General features: G+C 40.8%; 2 protein-coding genes and 1 pseudogene across 2 annotated transcripts; all 3 read right to left on the reverse strand.

Moving 5' to 3' along the window:
- Window positions 1-4,145: 4,145 nt before the first annotated feature.
- LOC148733062 (uncharacterized) lies at window positions 4,146-5,747 on the reverse strand. Its single transcript, XM_088758773.1, has one exon. The coding sequence runs from the start codon at window positions 5,745-5,747 to the stop codon at window positions 4,398-4,400; it is 1,350 nt and encodes a 449-aa protein (XP_088614899.1). The 3' UTR covers window positions 4,146-4,397.
- A 3,078-nt stretch (window positions 5,748-8,825) lies between these two features.
- LOC148733063 (neurexin-4-like) lies at window positions 8,826-11,568 on the reverse strand. The gene is made up of 3 exons (XM_088757950.1): window positions 11,469-11,568; window positions 10,969-11,106; window positions 8,826-9,850 (listed from the first exon to the last, which is right to left on the reverse strand). Exons 1-3 carry the CDS (start codon window positions 11,566-11,568, stop codon window positions 9,252-9,254), a joined length of 837 nt encoding a protein of 278 aa, XP_088614076.1. The 3' UTR covers window positions 8,826-9,251.
- Window positions 11,569-14,617: 3,049 nt separating this feature from the next.
- LOC148733064 (neurexin-4-like) lies at window positions 14,618-19,342 on the reverse strand (annotated as a pseudogene).
- Window positions 19,343-20,537: the final 1,195 nt, after the last annotated feature.

Genomic DNA, 20,537 nt, shown 5'->3' on the forward strand with positions numbered 1-20,537 from the left:
CATAGTGGCTAAGGCGGCCAATTAAGGCCGTATCCGGCAGCTCCGCTGGCGCCTCATATATTTTCACAATTGCAAGACGGTTCTCGCAGTCGCCAAGAAAGGTTTTCAGCCCCTCGGTCTCAACGTAGGGGGTTTCAAGAGCAGCCTCCTTCGCCGCTCGCGATACAAAAGAGACTACCCAGGACTTGTTCGAACTTTTCTTCTGGATGGTGGCGATTGAATCAATGTCAATGCCAGCGGCATCAAAGCTCTCCAAAATAGTCTGGGAGGTAACCAAGGTATCCACGGAAAAATACACTGACCGGTCTTTGATGATCTTGGTTTGCCCTGAGCCCATAAATGGTACGCCTCTAAAACGCACACCACTGTTTTCAAGGAGTTTTAAGGCCTCCGGGACATTAAGCTCGGACGCTGTTGCCCAGGTTCCGTCGGTGGTACTGGTGAACTGCTCATTAAATTGGCTCTCCTGGCTTTCCATTATCAAAACTGAAAGAAAAAAGAGAATACTGATTTTTATAGGCTAAAAGGCCGAGAAGCTTATAACTTTTTTTTTTTTAAAAATATAAAAGCCTGGAGACCAGGCGGTTTTATTTCGTCAATGATATCTATTTACAATTCTAATTGATTAAAGTATTCGAATTAAATTATGAGTTACTAATGACATTTTTTCTTACAGGCGGCACGAACAGCGCACGGGCTATAACAGCCCGGAGTAAGCGCCCACCTGTAAGAGCTAACAAAGTTCTATTTACAAGTTTTCTATTTATAAAGTTCTATTTACTATTTACAAAGAGTTTTGTCCCGACCATGTGGGGCGCAAACAGCGCGCGGGCCTGTAGCCCGGAGTAAGGACCCCTCATGGGCGAGGTTTAACAAGTTTTATTATATACAAAGGTTCAGGGGGGAGCAAGAGAGGGAAAGAAGACAGGTTTACCAGCATCGGCCGAACAAAATGCGTTTTTAAAAGACCAAAAATTCCTTAAGGTATCAGTGTCGCTGCTAAGAATTCTGAGTTGGACATCTTTTTTAATTAAGTCGATAATCGCGTTGGAGCTCAAAAGAGAACCTTCGAAGGTAGCTTTATTTCTGGCAAGCCAACACCAATATATGATGGTTGCCTTGAGAAAGTTAGATAAGGATATACTGGTGGTAGATTGGTCTAGGGAAAAGGGGTAATAGATAGAGGTAGGGGAGATAGAGAAGGGGGAGTCGAGTAGAACACGAAAAAGGGGAGAGAAATAGTCCCAGACTTTCACAACTCTGGGACATCCCAAGAAACAGTGTTCAATAGTTTCTGTTTTACCGCAGATCGCGCATTTGTCATTATTGATGTATCCCCAAGACTTTAGGAGATATCTTACGCGGATCATTCTATGGATCAATAGCCAAATTAGATCGTTCTTCTTGTTCTCAATTAGCTTTAGGCGAGACTTGCGCCACACCCAGGCCCAACGATTGATGGGGCGGTCCATAGCAGACGCCCAAAAACCGGAGCACCGGGGTGCAACGCAGACGGGGTCAAGCAACAAAAGATATAAATTCTTACTGGTGAGTAAATCAGGTAAGGCACCAGTTTTCTGATGCAAGGTACGGAAATTATCTAAACAAAGCCGGTAGTAATTGGAAGGAAGGAAGAGGGGCCAGAATTTGTGGGAAAAGAAAAACGGGGATCTAGAATAGTTAGCTTATGTCCTAAAAAATATCGAGCTAGGTAATGCCATTTGGATGTGCCAAAGTCATCTCTTAAACTGGAAAAAACAGAAAGGCGCAGGCTAGCGCACTTAGCTTTAAAATTAACGACGTTGAGGCCCCCAGAGGATGGGGGCGCACAACAGCGATCGCGACTTACATTTTCCATTTTTCCTTTCCAGATAAAAGGCCAAATGATCGACTTAAAGCTATCGTGCACCCAACGGGGTGGGGGGATGACTTTAGCAACGTGCCATAAACGGCTTGCGCCTAAAGTGTTTACAATTAAGGTTCTACCGATAAAAGACAGGTCTCTTTGTTTCCAAAGATTTAGAACCGAACTTAGTTTGTCTAATTTGGCCCGCCAATTGTCGTCGTCGACATTGACGAGGCCGTTTGAGAAGTAAACACCAAGCACTCTCATTTTAGTGACCCATTTAAGGCCATAGGGAGATTCAATTCTAGTTCGCCATTTTCCTAACCACATTGCTTCAGATTTGGACGTGTTCAGTTTAGCGCCAGATCCTTGTTCAAATTTTGATACGACTCGGAGAAGTGAAGAAAGAGATCTTTCGGATTTTAAGATGCAAGTAGCATCGTCAGCGTACTGGGATATTTTGTATTGAAGGCCCCCTGCTCCGGGGAGCAGGAAACCTTCAATATCTTTACAATTACGGATTTGCGTTGATAATACTTCTGAAACTAGCACATAAAGGAGAGGAGATAATGGGCATCCTTGTCTCACCCCTCTTCTTAAGTGGACAGGGGGGGACAGGGAGCCATTAACAATGATTCTAGAGAAGGCTTTAGAATAAAATAGTTCGACCCACCCACAAAAGGAGGGGCCGAAACCAAATTTACGCAATACTCTCATCATGAATTCGTGGTCAACTCGGTCAAAAGCTTTTTCTTGATCTAAGGAAATGAGAATACCTGGTTCATTAGTTTTGTCAATCATGTCAAGGGCATCACGAAGTAAGGCCAAATTTGAGAAGATAGTGCGGCCGACCACGCCGCACGTTTGGTCTGAATGCACGATGGAGTTCATGACATTTTCAATCGTTCAGTGATGATTTTAGATGCTAACTTGTAGACAGTGTTTAACAAGGAAATTGGGCGCCAATTTTTTGCGAGGCGTCGATCATCTTTTTTGTGGATGAGTCGTAGGAGGCCCTAGTACTGGCTATCCGCGAGGGAGCCAGCAAGAAAGGCCTCGTTCAAAACAGAAAGGAGAGATTCGCTCAAATCGTTCCAAAAACACGAGTAAAATTTTGTTGGGAGACCATCAGAACCGGGTGACTTGCCGGTCTGAAGGCCTTCCAATGCAGTAAGTAATTCTTTATTAGAAAAAGGGCCTTCACATAGATTGCGCTCACAATCAGTCAGTGAAAATTCGAGGTCGTCAATTATTTCAGTTTGAATTCGCATATCAAGAGGATCTTTGGTGAATAAATTCTTGTAGAAATTGGTTAAAATTCTTTCAAGATCATTTTGAGAATTTCTGAGAACACCGTTCTCGTCAAAAAAAGATTCAAAACTATTCATGTCAGCTCGTTTTTTCTCCAGACGGAAGAAATAGCGTGTTGGTTTCTCGCCTTCTTCGAACCATTGTGCTCGGGAGCGGACTTTAGCTCCTACGGCTTCTTTCGAGATTAGAGAGGACAATTGGCTTTCCAAATCGCTAATTACACCTGGGTTATTTAAGCGATTAGAATGTAAAGCGTTTTTAGCATGGGTTAATTCCTTAGTAATTAGGATTCTTTTGGCATTTGCTATTCTCTGTTTACGGATACAGTGTGAAATACTTGTTTTGCGGATTTCAATTTTTAGAGCATCCCACCATTCGCGAAGGGAGGCGAATTCGGGAATTTTAAGCTTAAAGTTATTAATCGATTTTGACATAATGTTTTTAAATTCTACATCTGAGAGTAAAGAGCTGTTGAACTTCCAAATTCCAGGACCGTGATTAGAAGGGTTAGTCGTTAGTTCAATTTTTACAAAGTCATGATCGGATAGGTCGTATACGCATGGAAGAATATTACATTTCGTTACTAGGGTTAAGCCTTTAGCGACGAGAAAGCGGTCAATTCTAGATGCCTGGGTATGGTCTTTGTTAGACCAGGTGAAAGTTACTTTGCGCGGGTTGTTTTTGCGCCAAATGTCTGTAAGTGAGAAGTCAGCACAAAGGGATCGGAGAAGTTTTTGATCAGACAATAGGATGGCGGAACAATTTAATTTATCTAGGACATTGTCTACACAATTAAAGTCTCCCCCGATCACTAGATCCCCTTGGGGGAGAAAGTAATTGTGCAGACAAGAGAAAAAACTTTTACGATCCGAAATAGTATTGGGAGAGTAAATGTTTACTAAATTTAGTTTAGAATTATAGTAGTCAATGAGTAAGCTCAATATTCTTCCTTCGGAATCGGTCAAAAAACGGATAATTTTGTCTGGGAAGTTTAGAGAAAAGAGGATGGCAACACCGGCAGACCTGCCAGTCCCGAAGGACCACAGACATTTGCCGCGCCAGAGTATTTCGAATTCCTCCGCTTGTTTTTTGCATGAGACATGTGTTTCTTGTAAAAGGATTATGTCACAGTTTGAATAATTTAATTCTTGAATAATTTTTCGACTTTTATTGGAGGACCCGAGTCCTCGCACATTTAGAGAAATTATTTTAAGCTTACTCATTGAATATAAATAAAAAATTAATGTCTGTACCGCCTTCTCCTAGGTTTAACTCTCTCCCATCCATCATCATCAGTTTCGGAGCCAGAGTAGTCACGGCGGGAAGATCTATCGCGGTCATCGCGGCCGCGATAATAATCTCGATCGTTTCTATCTCTCTCTCTTCTGTCGTCTCTCCGGTCATCTCTTCGTTCTTCTCGATCGTCCCTCCCTCGCTCGTCTCTTCGTTCTCTTGGTCGTTCTCTTCTACCTTCGTCGCGTTGTTGTTCTCGTTGTTTCTCTTGATCTTGTTGTTTCTGTTGTTCTTGCTGTTTCTGCTTTTCTAGTAATTTCTGTTGTTCTTCTTGTTGTCGCTGTTGTTCTCTCTGTTGTTGTAGTTTTTTCTGCCTTTCTTCTCTTTCCTTGGCGCGCTGGGCTCGCTCTTGTTTCTTTTCCTCTTCAGTTTTAGGTGGCGTTGGCTCACTGTCGACGTTCGCGCTGAAGAGCAGGAAGGGGCATTGAGGCATGGAATGGTTGTCCGCTAAACAAACGGAACATCTTGGCGAGTCTTTACATTCTTGAGCTCGATGCCCAGGGCATTCACAATTAAAACAACGGACTGCAGAGCAGTCTTTGGCCATGTGGTCAGTAGCTCCACAATTCCGGCAAGCTTTTGGCTGATTTGGGTACCATATTTTAATAGGTTCACCAGCTATGTTGATGTTGGCAGGGATAGTTCGATGTAGCGCCATTCGAGCCGTTCTTACTCCATTCTCGATATGTTGTGCAATTTTGTCGCGCCGAAATGAAAGGACACGACCGTAGTGGCTGAGTCGGCCAATCACGGCAGTGTCGGGTAGTTCAGCGGGGGCTTCATGGATCTTGATGAGGACCAAACGATTTTCGCAGTCGCCCAAGAACACTTTGAGACCGGCAATCACGACAAAAGGTGTTTCAAGAGCGGCTTCTTTAGCTGCACGGCTCTTAAAAGTTACGATCCAAGATCTATTGGACGCCTTTCTCTGGATTCCGGTGATAGCGTCAATATCGATTTCTGCCGCGTCAAAAGCTTCGAGAATTATTTGCGATGTGACGATTGTATCAACGCTAAAATAGATAGAGCGATCCTTCGTGATTTTACTTTGACTAGGAGCATTCAAAAAAGGCACGGCCTTAAATTTCACACCCTTATTTTCCAGATTTTTCAGTACCTCAGGGATTTCGATTTCCACGTCTGCGTCCCAGGACTGTGAACCTTCTACCACGCTTGCGTCTACGACGTCTCCTGGATTCGCTGTCGAGTTATCTGTAGTAAACTGGCTGATATTTTCACTTTCCTGGCTGTCCATGTTGACCAATTGCTGCAAAAGCAAGAAAAACAAACTTTTCATAAGCCTTTTAACTCAAGAGGCCGAGAAGCTTTTTACTGTTTCGGCCTTCTGGGCCTCATCAGTGCAGTTTTTTTTTTTTTTTTTTTTTTTTGTCTTTCAGGCGCCCCCGGCCACGGACCCATTAGTGCAATGGTCAGTGCTGCAACGGCCGGACGACATATATACTTAACGGAACCGGAGTGCAATGGTTCCGCCGAGTAACGCCTGAAGGAGGGTACACCAGTACGCCAAAATCGCCCAGGAATCGAACCTGGCCCCCCGCAAGCGCTCCCCGCCTAACGGGGCACCTGAACAGTCGGGGTGTGCAAGGACTGCTGTTGGGTAACGAGTCCCATAATGCAGAGAACTACATGCTATGAGACCCTAACCCGCGTCAGGTAAGTATCAGTGCAGTTTTTTTTTGTTTTTCAGGCGCCCCCGGCCACGGACCCTATAGTGCAATGGTCAGTGCTGCAACGGCCGGACGACATATATACTTAACGGAACCGGAGTGCAATGGTTCCGCCGAGTAACGCCTGAAGGAGGGTACACCAGTACGCCAAAATCGCCCAGGAATCGAACCTGGCCCCCCGGAAGCGCTCCCCGCCTAACGGGGCACCTGAACAGTCGGGGTGTGCAAGGACTGCTGTTGGGTAACGAGTCCCATAATGCAGAGAACTACATGCTATGAGACCCTAACCCGCGTCGGGGAGAACCGAGACGTTCACCCCAAACGACCCAACCTTTGTGGTATCGTCTAAGCCATGCCAGGGTGCTCAAACTAGTGTAAACTAGTGAGCATGCGCAAATGCAGCAGCAATGGCTCATCCTAGATAGAGTGCTCAATTTGGACATGAAAGCAAAGCTTTGTATGCCAAAGAGCTATATCTAACTGCAGACAGTACTGTTTCGGCCGTCTGGGCTTTATCAGTGCAGTGCTGGATATATCAACAAAGTTGAAATGGTAAATTAGCCACCGTAATGATTAAAAAAGCTGACGTTTCGAGCGTTAGCCCTTCGTCGGAGCGAATAGAGGAATTGTGGGTTGTGTGTGCTTTTAAAGGCAGAAAATGGAGCTACGTTATTGGTGGGAGCATGGCAATGAGAAAAACATAAATAAATTAGTGGAATTAGAAGCGTTCCTTGATCCCCGTGGGATTTAGACTGCCGGTTTGAAAGATGAGCTTTTGTTCGAGATTTTTACGGCTTTCCGTGCCACCTAAGTGCAAGGAAAGACCGCAGATTGCCATGTGTTGCTTAGAATGATTAGGTAAATTAAAATGTCTAGCGACTGGTTTCGATCTGTCGTTGTCATTCCTTTCCACGTCTCGAAGGTGTTCTCGGAATCGGTCACCTAGTCTTCTGCCTGTTTCGCCGATGTATATCTTTTTGCAATAAGTGCAAGTTATGCAATCGATTACATTGGCGGAGGTGCACGTGAAGTGATCGGTGATCTTAATGGATCGTTTAGGTCCCGATATTTTATCAGTGTTGTGAATGAAAGGACACGTTTTTCATCGTGCACGAGCGCATTTAAAAGTGCCTGGTTGGTCATTAGTCTGAAAAGAACTTCTGACCAAAAATTTGCCTATGTTTTTGTCGCGTTTGAATGAAATGAGCAGAGACTACGAAAAGATAGTGCTTGTCTCTGGATCGTTTTGAAGTAATTTAAAGTTTTTAAGAATGATGGATTTAACTGAGTGGTTGTGAGGGTGAAACGTGAGAGTGAATGGAATGCGGTCGGAATCTTCCTTATGCGACGTTTTTTTAGTGCTGAATGTCGATCAATAAGTTGAGCGCGGTGGTAACCCGCCTGAACGACGGAAACAGGGTAACCACGTTTATCGAAGAACTGGCACATTGACTCTGATTTGTGGCGGAAATCAGAGTCATCACTACATAAACGACGAAGTCTTAGAAACTGAGAAAAAGGAAGGAATTCTTAACGTGAGATGGATGCGAAGACGAATATAACAAGTAATTATGCGAGTCTGTAGGTTTGTAATACACACTAGTGAAACCAGTCGCTAGACATTTTAATTTACCTAATCATTCTAAGCAACAAATGGCAATCTGCGGTTTTTCCTTGCACTTAGGTGGCACGGAAAGCCGTAAAAATCTCGAACAAAAGCTCATCTTTCAAACCGGCAGTCTAAATCCCACAGGGATCAAGGAACGCTTTTCATTCCACTAATTTATTTATGTTTTTCTCATTGCCATGCTCCCACCAATAACGTAGCTCCATTTTCTGCCTTTGAAAGCACACACAACCCACAATTCCTCTATTCGCTCCGACGAAGGGCTAACGCTCGAAACGTCAGCTTTTGTAATCATTACGGTGGCTAATTTACCATTTCAACTTTGTTGATATATCCAAATTATTTCGTTACTCCTACCGACGCAGTCCCAAACAGTTTCTTTCGAAACTATTAGCCTTTATTCATTTGTAATAAATGCAGCCACGAGAATTATTTGAAACACCAATAGCACAGCGCATTTACATACTGGGAGATATATATTCAATAATACTATCCTAAGTTGAATTTCGGTCATGAGTACACACACAAAAAAAAAAAAAAACAATTCTGTACCTCTATTATATTTGGATAGTTAATAGAATTATCGAGATATGGTTCAATCGTAGACGAGTTGATAAATCAGTCATTATTCTTTACAAATTACAATTGTTATTATAAATTGTATTCACCATCTGTCTTCTCATTGGCTAAACGCCCACAGTTATTTCTGGGAAACAGCGCAACCTACAGATTATTCACTAATCTGTACCTACAGATTCGTGAATAGTCTGTAGGTTGCGCGCGCAATGCATGATTTCCGGTGGAGCAATATCAAGTTCACGGACAGCGAAGTAAGAATGGCATCTCGATTTGCTTAACCGGCCCAGCGAGAAATTGAGAAATTAATTGAAGATAAAGACTCGGAAAATACTAAAATAATGTATAAAGGTCTTGGTTATTGTTATTAGCCTCAGCCTTCGGCTTCGGCTGATAACACTTAACTCGACCTTGATTATTCCGTATATCACAAAAACCTCATCCAATAATTGTTTAAAAATGGTTGAAATCACAGCGTAGCTATTCTTAACAGAATTCATCGTGATTACAATGCAGAGGTTTTACACTAGCTCACGAAGTTTACAATATCTTGACAGTTCAGTGATATATATCAGTACATGTTTCGTCACATTTATATTCTTTATACAGGCCCTCATTCAAATCAGCTTGCAGCTGAACTGGGCCAGCATTGTTAAATGTTGCCGGTAAATAACTAAATGAAATAACTGAAAAGGGTAGTGCGAGTTACCTTTACTCATCATTAAATTATCGTTGTAAGATTCCTCTTGTAATATTGCCACGCGAAATAATTTGTAAAAAACTATTAAATAAAACATTCATAAGAATCACTGACTGTCTTGCAATAGTTGTCATAATTTTTTATTAGACTGGATGATTTGAATTGGTTAACGATTTCGTTATTCCTTTGAATCAGGTGATTCTAAAACACTTAAACTTTCCCAAGGTATGGTAACCCATTCTCGTCAAATTGTTCTGGTTTCTCAAAATCTGTGTCTCCGAACCTCAACTGCTTAACTGGCAGATGTGTCATGCTAGTAAGGACACCACTATCTTCACGCCATACATTGTCATTCATATGACAGTTACACTGCATACTGGTTTGTGCACACGTGTTGTTCATTCCGCAAGCGCACTTGTGACTGCCACGTGCTGCACTACTCCAGTAGGTCATTACATCAGAATCACGTGAAACCCAAAAGCCATCTTTCAATGTAGAACCAAGACACTCGTACTTAATAAACTGCTCACACTGCTGGGAAACGTTGACGAGACTCACCAATTGAGATATGCTCGCTCCTTTATAGGATATATTTCGCGAGTAGGATCCCGGGTATGAGTAATTGTCTACCAATGTCCTGTTTTCGCTGTCGTGACTTATGACAGTCACGCCAACTCTGTCTTTGTCACTCATGTCACAGGTGACGAGGAAAGGCAGCAATCCTCCTTCACCATCAGGATCTATCAGACAGATTCCGCTTTTCGCTTTCGGATCGAGCTTTTTTAAGTCACTGCACGATCTTGATAATACTGTGAAAAGAAATAAACCTGAACGTGCGAAGTTGCCCAAGCTGTCTGAGGAAGTTTTTAGTTAAAAAGATCAAGAAAGATATCGACCCAACCATCTGAACTCTCAAAGTTCCTCTCTACCCTTTGGAGTGTTGGTTAGTATCAGAAAACTGAGAAACATATCCCTGGGATGGGGGATTACGTATTATGAACTAGTAAGAGGGGCCATAGTGCACCCTATCTCGTAGGAACAAACTTGAACCTGACAAAGTTTTTCTTAAAGAGCCCATTTTATCGTTGCAAACGAATATGCTTTTTCTATGGAGGGCGAAGTGATCGATTCAGTAACTATCTTACATTTCTGATGAATTATTATCTTTTGTCTCACAATTAAAACTCGATTAAGTCACGTTATTACATTGCTCACAGCGCCCGTGAGCTAGATAAAGCGAATCCTGTGTTCTGATTGGCTACTCGAGCGGGCAAGATGGGCCTATCTTGCCTGCTCGGAATTGCTCGCATTGATCCCGCACAACAAAAACATACAACTAGAACTACGTTTGTAACTCTTGGACAATTTTGGCGATGGAAACGCAAAAATGTGGCAGAGGATAGTCAAAATAGTAGAACAGAAACGACTCTCGTGAGTTTGATGTGTTACAAACACAGTTGGCTTTTATTCCCCGCTCTCGAAGTAAGCAAGTCATTCTCACGCTTAATAAAGCGAACTGATCTTTTTGCAATATAATAAATCATTTATTAACCAAGCTTGTTCGGTCAAGATGGCTGGATATTAGCCTCGTTCTTTTTTTACATTTTTATGGACCTAAACTTTGCCTTGGTCCATAAAAATGCAGAAGAACTCGCCAAACATCTAGCCATCTTGACCGCGAGCTTGGTCAATAAAGCAAATGTATAGTCACGCGTCAGTGACCAATGCTAGCTGATTCTATTTGACATGCTTATCATTTTCAGCTTGATTTCAAGTGCAAACAACTTCCTTCGGGGTTTTAGCTATGAGAACTTATAGGTAGATGACTTTTTGTGCCCATCAACAAAATTTTCTTCTGTTTTGAGAATATATGTTGATCACAGATCAGGCACAACTAGATTTTTAAAATCACAGAATTTTACAGTACCACTGCAGTTTGCTCCAGCATATCCAGGAACACAAACGCATCGAAACCCTTTGCTGGTGAAACAAACTTGGCAAGTTCCGTTATTGACACAAGGGCTGCTACTACAGAGATTCTGTTCAAAAGCGAAAAAACAACGCACTGATTAAAAAAACAAAAAATAAAGAACAAAAAAAGAACAAAATTATGGAAAACTTACAACCAAGGTTTTTTAAACCATTTGACGAAACGTCTGTATTAGCCGTTGTTTTTTCTTTTCTCTCAAACAGTCGACAATGAACATCTGCAGGATGTATTATTTGTAGATTTAAAATATGGCATGGGCATGAACTATAACTCTCAATTTTTAGCTTAGAGTATACGAACGAAAAAAAAAAGACGAGCCAATTAAAAAAAATCTAAATTCGTAAGGATTTCTCGACGACGAGTGAAATAAGCGAAAGAAACCATTACTTAATAAACAAAATTGCTAATATGGTATTGCTTCCATGGTATGTCCCTACCTGTGCAGCCTCCACAAAAGGGGAACACGATTTCGGAGAAAATGGCAAAATCAGAGACGATTAACGGCGTCTGTCGGTCAAATTTATACAAAGATGCCATTTCCATAAGGTTGAATCAGTCACATCTGGAAAGCGCCAAAGTAAATGAAGGTTTCAGCTTCCTTTTTGCACGAATTATGACTTCAACTTATTATAACAGCTTGGCGGACTACTGTTATTGTTTTGGTGAAGCCCCGCAAACCGCTTCTAGAGAAGTTTAATTTTTTTTAACAATATGCCACTGGGTTATGGACAGTTGTACAAACGCCCACACTTAACCGCTTTGGTATTCATCTTCTCATGATCCGAACTAATTTATTGGTTTCAATTTTGATGCTACTCAAATAAGGGAAGACATGCGTTACGTCGCCTCGGTAAATTATCAATGAATTCCTGATTCTAATTTCCTGTCGAGCACCTAACTAGAACTTTCCGAAACGGAGTGGTTGACGAGTGGTAGGGATGCTGGAACGCGATTCTGGAACGCGATTATCACTTTTAAGGCGGTTGACAATTTTGCTTCGCCGCAATAAATTTCCTTCCCAAAGGAAAACGGCCTCCCGCGCTCGAAACAATCCATGTGATTATAATTTTTATGGAGTGCAAGTTCACATTTAAACAAATAACAAACACGTCTTGTATCGCATGACGCCAATGTCCTCCGATGGTGAAACAGGTTACTCCGTTCCACGAACTAAGTTAGCACATAAGAAAATTATGAAAATATTCTGGTCCTAAAATGAATCGAAAACCTCCCTCAACAAGGCAAAACGAATGATAACTCAAGGGGGAGGGGGGGTGGATTTTTTTTCACAAATGCCTCCTGACTGAATGTCCTGAATATCGCAGTCTCAGGTAATCTTGAAAAGTGACGTTTTCCCATTTATCTCAATTTGTGTAAGGTGTCATTGACAAAGCTAGGAAAAGCAACTGTTTGTTGCGCAGGAAAGCTCGACCCTCCAACTGTTTTACATCTTTTCATTAGACTCTTCAACTAATTGAAAGAAGCAGGTGATAAACAAATTGTGACTACCATTTTCACCGTAACGAACATGATGCTTTCGGAATTTATGCTTCTCCCCATCATGATGACCAGGACATATGGCACGAACATTGAAATTTAAAATATGACCAATTTCGAAAAGGAACTAATTTTACCCAGGCTAGCAGAGCATCTAATAGCGAAATTCTTTTTTTTTTTCTGCTTTTTTATAATTCTTTTTAGGAATGAGACACGCACGGCCTCTCTCGCCTTTTGAATTTGAATATGTACCTTTTTTGCGCACCTCTTCCCGCGCGTGTTTCATCTCCCGCGTCTCACACTGCCTCCGCTCACCTGAAACACGCAAAAGATAAAACACCACGCCTATTCTGTAGGCTTTCCTGATTTTTCACGGAAGAAACTTTAAGTCTCTCGTTACCCAGTAATCAGGTCCTTCAAATTTTCTTTTAGGGCGTCGTAATCACACGCCATTGCAAATGTCCGATAAAACATTTCTACTAGTGGGTGGAGATCCGCTAAAAGGGTGAAGGAACTTCAGTTGATATCTATTTTGAGGAACTGAAAAAGCTAAGAACTGTTGTCACAAAGTTGCTTTAAGAATAACGCAAAGTAAAAGAAAAATAGACACTTACCACAACAACCATGGCAAGATGGAAATACAACTCCAGATAAAAAGCAGAGAAAAGAAACTGCAGTCACAATATCGAGTTCAAAGTTATATAGAGGAGACATTCCTCAAAGTAAAGATGCAAGAAAAGTCGATTACAACGGAGTATAGAGCAATAAACTAACTAAACCTCATAAAACTACGACAGGTGTACACACTTAAAAATGTTCATCAAACTTCACATCGCAGACAAAGTTCTGCCATTTTCGAACAATAATTGAATTCCTTTTTCTTTTGTCAATTTTTAAACTTTCGATAACTGATCGATTATTCGCACTTATTTCAGGTGAATAAATGATCTCAGTGGGCGCAATTAAAGTGGGCCCAGAAATGAGTAAACTCCTCATGATTAACGCAAAACAACATCCATGATGGGAGTATTTAACTCTTTGAATCTCAAGTTTAAATTCCCATTTTCTCTAACATGTGTTTTTGTTGGCTAACGCTAATAACATAGTGTTACATTCAGCATCTCTGATGCTGAAATGTATTTTTTTTTTCCTTAAATTATTCTTTACCCATTGATTCCAGAATATAAGTTGAAATATTAAGAAAAGCTTTGAGTAGCGATCACTGCCGGGAGTTAAACTGAGCTACAAACGTAGATACAAACGTAGATTTCATTTTTTCAATGTTCTGGTTTAATTCGCGATTTACAACTGTATGAGTATTCAAAACATCAGAGACCAGTACATTTTACGTTTCAATAACCTTAAGTTTATTTTATTTCATTTAAAGACAGAAAAGATGTTGATTACTAAAATTTGCATAACAGGTCACTAAGGGGATATTGCCAATTCTTTACATGTCGTACATGAGTCTCGTCACAGATTCCAACGCGCTATTAACTGAGTTGCTGGCATTTTTAACATTCAAAGTTCCGAGCAGAAACATATTTTCACTGATATAAGGGTCTAATAGAAACCGCAAAACCGCAAAAAAAAAAAAAAAAAAAAACCCGATCATAACCAAAAACCGCATGCAAAACCGTCTAAATTGATAGATTTACACATCTCAGTTGTCAAAATCCCAATCGATCTGAAACTGTGGTTACAAGTGGATCAACATCGGTTTCGCGGCTATTCGAGATAGGCAGAGGCGTATGACTTCTGCTCAGATCGAAGAGAAACCAGAAACCCAATATGAAAAACCGAAAAAACACATCGGATACCAAATCCGAGTACCCGTCAAAATTTTTGACGAAAACCGAAAACAAAATGCTGAAAACGGATAATCCACAAAACGCAATGTACACTAAATCCGAAGAAACGACGTTTTTTGGCACAAAAACCGAAAAACCGATCTAAAAAATGGCAGTTAGAAAATAAGGAATCTGGAACCGGAACCGGAATACTTGGAATATCTGGAATAGCTGGATTACCCGGAATACCCGGAATTCCCAGAATGACCGAACAATAATAAATTTAAAAAAAAAAAAGGAAATTAATAAATGAATAAGAATATTGATAATTAAAAATTGAGGGTAAGTTCACAACTTAATTAGACAATTTAATACGAAAATTTTTCTAAAGTTCCCATAAAAAAAAACATTTACCAGCACTGTTCATGAAGATGCACGTAATAAAATTAAGAACAAGTCTGCGTCAGGCCAGTAGCCCATACAGCCTAAGCGACGAAATATTTGTACTCTCCCTCCTCCCTGGATGGGATGCTAGTCCATCATATGGTCACTCCCCTATAATGAGATGCATTTATGCAAATGAGTGAACATGCGCGTTGTTGGAGTGTTAGCGAGTGTGCCAGAGAGTGTTCCACGTGCTCGATCAGTAGTTGAGTTATCCTGTAATTCAAGTCTTAATCATCGGAATAAATTCATTTAGCAACCCATTCAGAGTCATTACATGGTACCAGGAGTGAAACTATGGCACTTAGCGGCGTCGACGTGCCTTTTATCCCACATGCACACATTCTTCTGTCAGCTGCTGCTTTATCCCAATATGTCATTTTGATAGAGTCACGTGACATCCACCAGGCAAAAGGTTTGATTGAAGATATGTTTTTTTGGAGAGAATATCTTTAAAGCATGGCATTTGTACTTGATGAACTGTTCACAGAACAAGGAGGCCTTGGTAACACTCTCTAGTTGAGGAAAGCTTGCTCCTGTATAGAGAATGTCACGTGAGTAACAGCCTCCATTTTAACATTTTTCCACCTTTGTTTCATTTTCGCTGTTTTGACCTATTACTGTCTCGCCAACACCATCCTTGTCAGTCATGTTACAGGTGACATTAAACGGTATCAGTCCTCCTTCACCATCAGAATCTATGAAATAAGGGCCGGTTTTAACTGTTGGGTCGAGCGTCTTTACTTCGCTGCAATACTTGGCTAGCATCACAAAGAGAGGATTTCGGTTAGACTGTAGCCGGTTAAGTTTCGTCAGCAGTCGAACCCATGTTTCCCTAATACCGTTGGAAACCAATTATTTTACCAGGCTTCTTTAAAGCAATCATTTCATGAATAGCCCATTTCCGAACTACCCTTGGCCTCTTTTTTAAAACGAGGCCTGGTGCTCAACCATTCTTGTGAAAATGAGTTTAATTTGCATGTGAATGAAAACTTATAATCATATGAAAGGATGAGCACCAGGACTCGATTTGAAAATGAGGCCAAGGTAATTCGGAAATGGGCTATTGCAGCTTATAAGCAAAGTCGTTTCTTTACATGCATATCATTAACGCTTCAAATATTATTTGTTTTATTTAAATTAAGCTATAAACCGCAATAAAAATGTCTTCTCCTACACCGATGTATTTAAGCGTTTCTTTTCGTGTAAAACTTATCGTGTGTTCGGTAACAGAGAAATTAATGTGACAATACCTTTAAAGCATCTTATTGAAGGAAATCCAATGCGGCAGATGCAGCAAAAACCTTTCCTTGAGAATCCAACTTGACAGGTAGTACCATCATAGCATGGATTGTTACGACAGGGATTCTACAAAGAATTAAATTTTATGATTTATTAGTCAAACATCTACAAAGAACTACATATCTAAGTTCACAGAGCAATCAAGTGGACAATCAGACATGGTTTGATGATACTCTGCTTTAAAGATTTAATGAATGTAACCGAAATTACAATTCATCGACCCAACGTTTCGACACATACATACATACATACATACATACATACATACATACATACATATATACATACATACATAGGTTAGTTGACCACCACCCATGGGGGCTTTTCAGGGCCAATTCCCACCCATCCCAGTCCAGGGAGGACATCCACGACACAGTAATCTCGTGCGGGGGAAATTAACGTCTCCTACCCCCTAACCCTGCAGGAGACGGTGCCTACGGTTTATTCGTCCTTATCCAAGAGGACTAGAATATTTATCCATTTCTTGATTATAGAAAGGTAGCAATTTCTCCTCATTTCTTTTTAGACCATGGGGCTCGAACCCTCGACCTACCGCACAACACAATCCGGCGCTCTAACCAATTGAGCTAACACTCCTGTCTAGCGCCTTCATCAGGGGTGACCCGTGACCGTTGCAACAAGAGGCCCTTCTATATGCTCACTAATCAGCTGCCCTTTTTTCTGACGAGGTGTAAACAGGTGTCAGGTAGTAAGCTGCCATCATCACGATTTAAAGGAACGTGGGCGGAGTTGATATGCCAAACTTCCAAACAAAGGTGCTGGTGGTAGTGATGAGCGGCGATTACTGGTGATAATTTTAGAATTATCCCATCCAATTGTAGGACTAGTTAGGCATGCGTATACTCTAACAAAGCTGAATTTTTCTTTTTTACAAAAGAAGACCGCTTTCTGATGCTCTTTCAAACGTGTACCAAACTGACGTTTTGTTTGTCCGATATGCTCGTGATAACAGTCATTGCACGGAATAGAATAAATAGCATCGGTTCGTTGTTCCTTAGTAACGGGATCCTTTGGTTTGGAAACAATATGCCCCAAAGTCTGAAAGGTTTTTGAGCGACTTTAATGATGTTGCAGCTAATAAATATTCTCTTGATGTGTTCCCTGACACCCTGGATGTAAGGAATAACAGCAAAACCAGTTGCTGCTTCCTTTTCCTCAGGAGTGTCACTAGTCGTAGCTGGTTTCTGGCAGTTACGGAGATATGTTTTGGTATATTCATTATCCTTTAAGACATCGGAAACATTATTTCTCTCCTCGACCTTGGAATCAATTGAAGACGGTAGACAGTCACCCCTCCTGAAAAAAGTAGTCGCCGCTGTAGAGGAGAGCATTTCTCAACTTAGCGACGACCATGAGTATTCGGTACGAGCAGAAGTAAGCAGCATACTTAGGTGAGCTAAACCTCCTCCCAAAAACTTTCAAAAAGATGTTTTCAATGCGCTGATAACTCTTACAAAGGATCCGGACAGGCTCGTATTATCTGCTGCGAGTGACAAGGGTAATTGGGTTGTATGTGTACAGAGTGAAACAGAGGAAAGTAGAGACGTGTTTATCGTGAACCGACGCACACCGACAAATATCTCTCTTTTGTTAAAATACCGTAGCTAGAACTTTACCCAGGAGTGTCGAAACGTTCCGTCGACGAATTGTAATTTCGCTTACCGTGATTCATTAAATCTTTAAACCAGAGTATCATCAAACCTTTTACCTTGTTCTCGTTGGCTGTAGAGATTAGTCTGGTTCTGCTTTAAAAAACCCAGTCGGAAAGCGCCCTATAAATGACTTTGCTCAATTAAAGGAAAATATTGTCTCCACTTGACAGAAAATTTCGGGGCTAAGTATACCTTTCAGGTCCTCCTCCCTTTTTCCTTGGAAATTTCTCTTGATTTTTACTTTTTCCTTCACATTTTCTTCAATGTACACAGCTAGAAAACGGTGATCGTAATACGAAACAGGTTTACCTTAACAGCCAGATAGAAGGCGGTCTCCCAGTTTTCCAGGAAGGTTACGTCAGCTGTGGCATTATTTAACTCATATTAGTATTTTCCCCCTTGCGAAGGTCTCACATTGATAGCAAGACAGTTAGGCTCCATGCAACACATCACACGACAGCTTCCATCATTAGGTACCTCCTCATTCCAGATCACGTGCCCCTTGATTCCTTTATTTGCAATCGGCTCCTCGAACGAGACAATGTGGGATTCGTCACCTTGTCGAGCACAAGTGAAAGTTTGCAAGTTCTTTGTTTAGCGTCATGATACATTTCAAGCTGAATTTCCCTCTCTATTGAGGCTATGATAATTATTAGGAACAATTCTTTATCTAATGATTTAAGAGAAGTTTATCCACGGACTTCATTTCTGATCACGAGAAAGTTTATTGGCAAAGACCTTCTTTAAGGTAGCTTGCATTGCAGGTAATTGTGGCGCTTCATTTCAAGCAGATAACTTGAAAGGAGTCGCTTGAATGTTTTGCAAAACTCTCATCTGCTTGCTTACTGCATAATTCATCCAAGCTTTGAAAATAAGTCTTTTAATCAATTTGCCCCATACGTTAGGTCCTACTATGATGTGCTTTCCTTCTGGGCTTTCTTAGACAAGAATAATTGTGAAGTTGAATGTAAATGGTAAAGATAATAAGGGAGAAAAAATCATTAATAACTCTTTAACTGCATTCGAATCGTAAGACTTCTCCACGGTGGCTAACATCGTACGTGATTGTCAGGTATTTAGTAAACAATTATGAATCGATCCTAGAGGTAACAATCGGTAACTGACAAATCCATGTTGGATGGTCTTGATAAAATTTTTTCTCAGTGTTTAATTTGACGTTAGGGTATTTGACATTTGTCTTAGTACTCGTTTCGATGTGACAAAAACATGGTGACAATTAGTTTTCTAATTTACCAGCTCACGGCAGCCCATCTTACGAGTAACCTAGCGAGAGAATAGTAAATACATTTCTAACACGAAAAATTCAGACAATATAACCAAGTACAGACCTACTTTACTACTTGTAAAACTTAACACATCCTGTAACGATAGATAAAAATAAGACACTCCAAATTGTTCTAGATTTGCACTCACCAGTGCAAGCAAAAGCTGTTGCCAGCCTGATTCCTATCAAAAGAGAAAGGATAAAACAGAAATTTGTCGCTCCATTCTTAAAATAGGCCCAAAGTCTCATTCTTGTGGACATTCTCGTCGACGCTGTTAAACCAGTATGCAAAACATATGGAAGGAGTTAAATTAGAGCAGGTGCTGAATAGACACTCGTGTTAAAGACGAAATTCTAATTAAAACACCTTAGAGGCAAACAATGTTCTCTACTTTCAGTGAAAGTCAACTAGAAGGTTTATCTATCTTTATTGCACATAGGGCTATATAAACTTATTAAAGCTGTTAGCGAACGAGGCTTTTAAGAAATGGATTTATAAGCTCGTTTACCGAAATTAGTGCTATCCCCAAATGTGCTCAAATTATGAGTAGCTTAGGCAGTCACTAAAATTGTCTCCTTGTATGACATGTGGCGACAGCGTCAAGCTAAAGAGTACATAGCAGTTTTCTGTCGAATTTCTAATCATCAGAATAAGTATGATTGGCGACTGAGCAAACAACGCCATCGAAGGCAACGAGAACACTGACGACGCATGAAATAATTGGCTGCGCAGAGGGTCTGCACGCAAATTATAAAACTCTTTACATGTGCATCACTCCACTCCAAACAATAATCCTAGAACGACTAATTTTTTGTGGTCCAAAGGGAAAGATGCAAAAATTCTTCGTCTCATATTTGGTATCATGCTAGTTAGAAAACAAAGCGATGATAGCGACGGTTGACACTTTGATAAAAAATCATATTTATCCTAAATCGACATTTCAATCGGCTTCGCTAGCAAATTTTTTAAGGTGCCTATCCAGAAAACGGCCAGATAATTTACTACGATTTCAAATGCGCCTGCCGGGGTTTTGTTTTGATTATTGAGTAATTAATAAGAATGGTGTTGCTAAACAACAGTATCCATGCACCATGTTGCTGTTACAACACTCGTGATGCCGTCAGCGTCGCACATTACGTTTAATTCATATTCTTATTACGCGCTGCTCCTGAGAAAGGTTTGGTCATTCCCAGATCTGTGAAGGAAAGATACACCTTCCAACATCCAAGTCACAGTTTTTTTTTAAAAATAAGATAGATTATTTTGGATTACGATAAATTAAAATGTGCATACTTCAACAATTAAAATGAGCCTGTGATTTTCTTCACTCGGATATTGCGTAAACAGAAATTAAAGATTCAATAGAGCCACGCGAGTACTTTCTAAAATACGCCACACATGTTCAATAGACAAAAATAGATTCCGATGGAAAACGTGGTTTTTCGATGGAATAGGCAAATTTCTATTCGTAACACCTTCCAACGGAAGTAAGATTGCTGAAAGTCATAAAACTC

The sequence above is a fragment of the Stylophora pistillata genome, chromosome 4 (genome assembly GCF_964205215.1).
Source record: "Stylophora pistillata chromosome 4, jaStyPist1.2, whole genome shotgun sequence".
Lineage (NCBI taxonomy): Eukaryota > Metazoa > Cnidaria > Anthozoa > Scleractinia > Pocilloporidae > Stylophora > Stylophora pistillata.

Coding starts and splice junctions, on each gene's coding strand:
- LOC148733062 (XM_088758773.1), bottom strand. CDS start 5,747: ATGAAAAGTTTGTTTTTCTTGCTTTTGCAGCAATTGGTCAACATGGAC.
- LOC148733063 (XM_088757950.1), bottom strand. CDS start 11,568: ATGGCATCTTTGTATAAATTTGACCGACAGACGCCGTTAATCGTCTCT. Junction 11,107..11,468: donor CTTTTGTGGAGGCTGCACAG/GTAGGGACATAC, acceptor TTTTTTAATCAG/TGCGTTGTTTTTTCGCTTTT. Junction 9,851..10,968: donor TGCTGGAGCAAACTGCAGTG/GTACTGTAAAAT, acceptor TTCTTTTCACAG/TATTATCAAGATCGTGCAGT.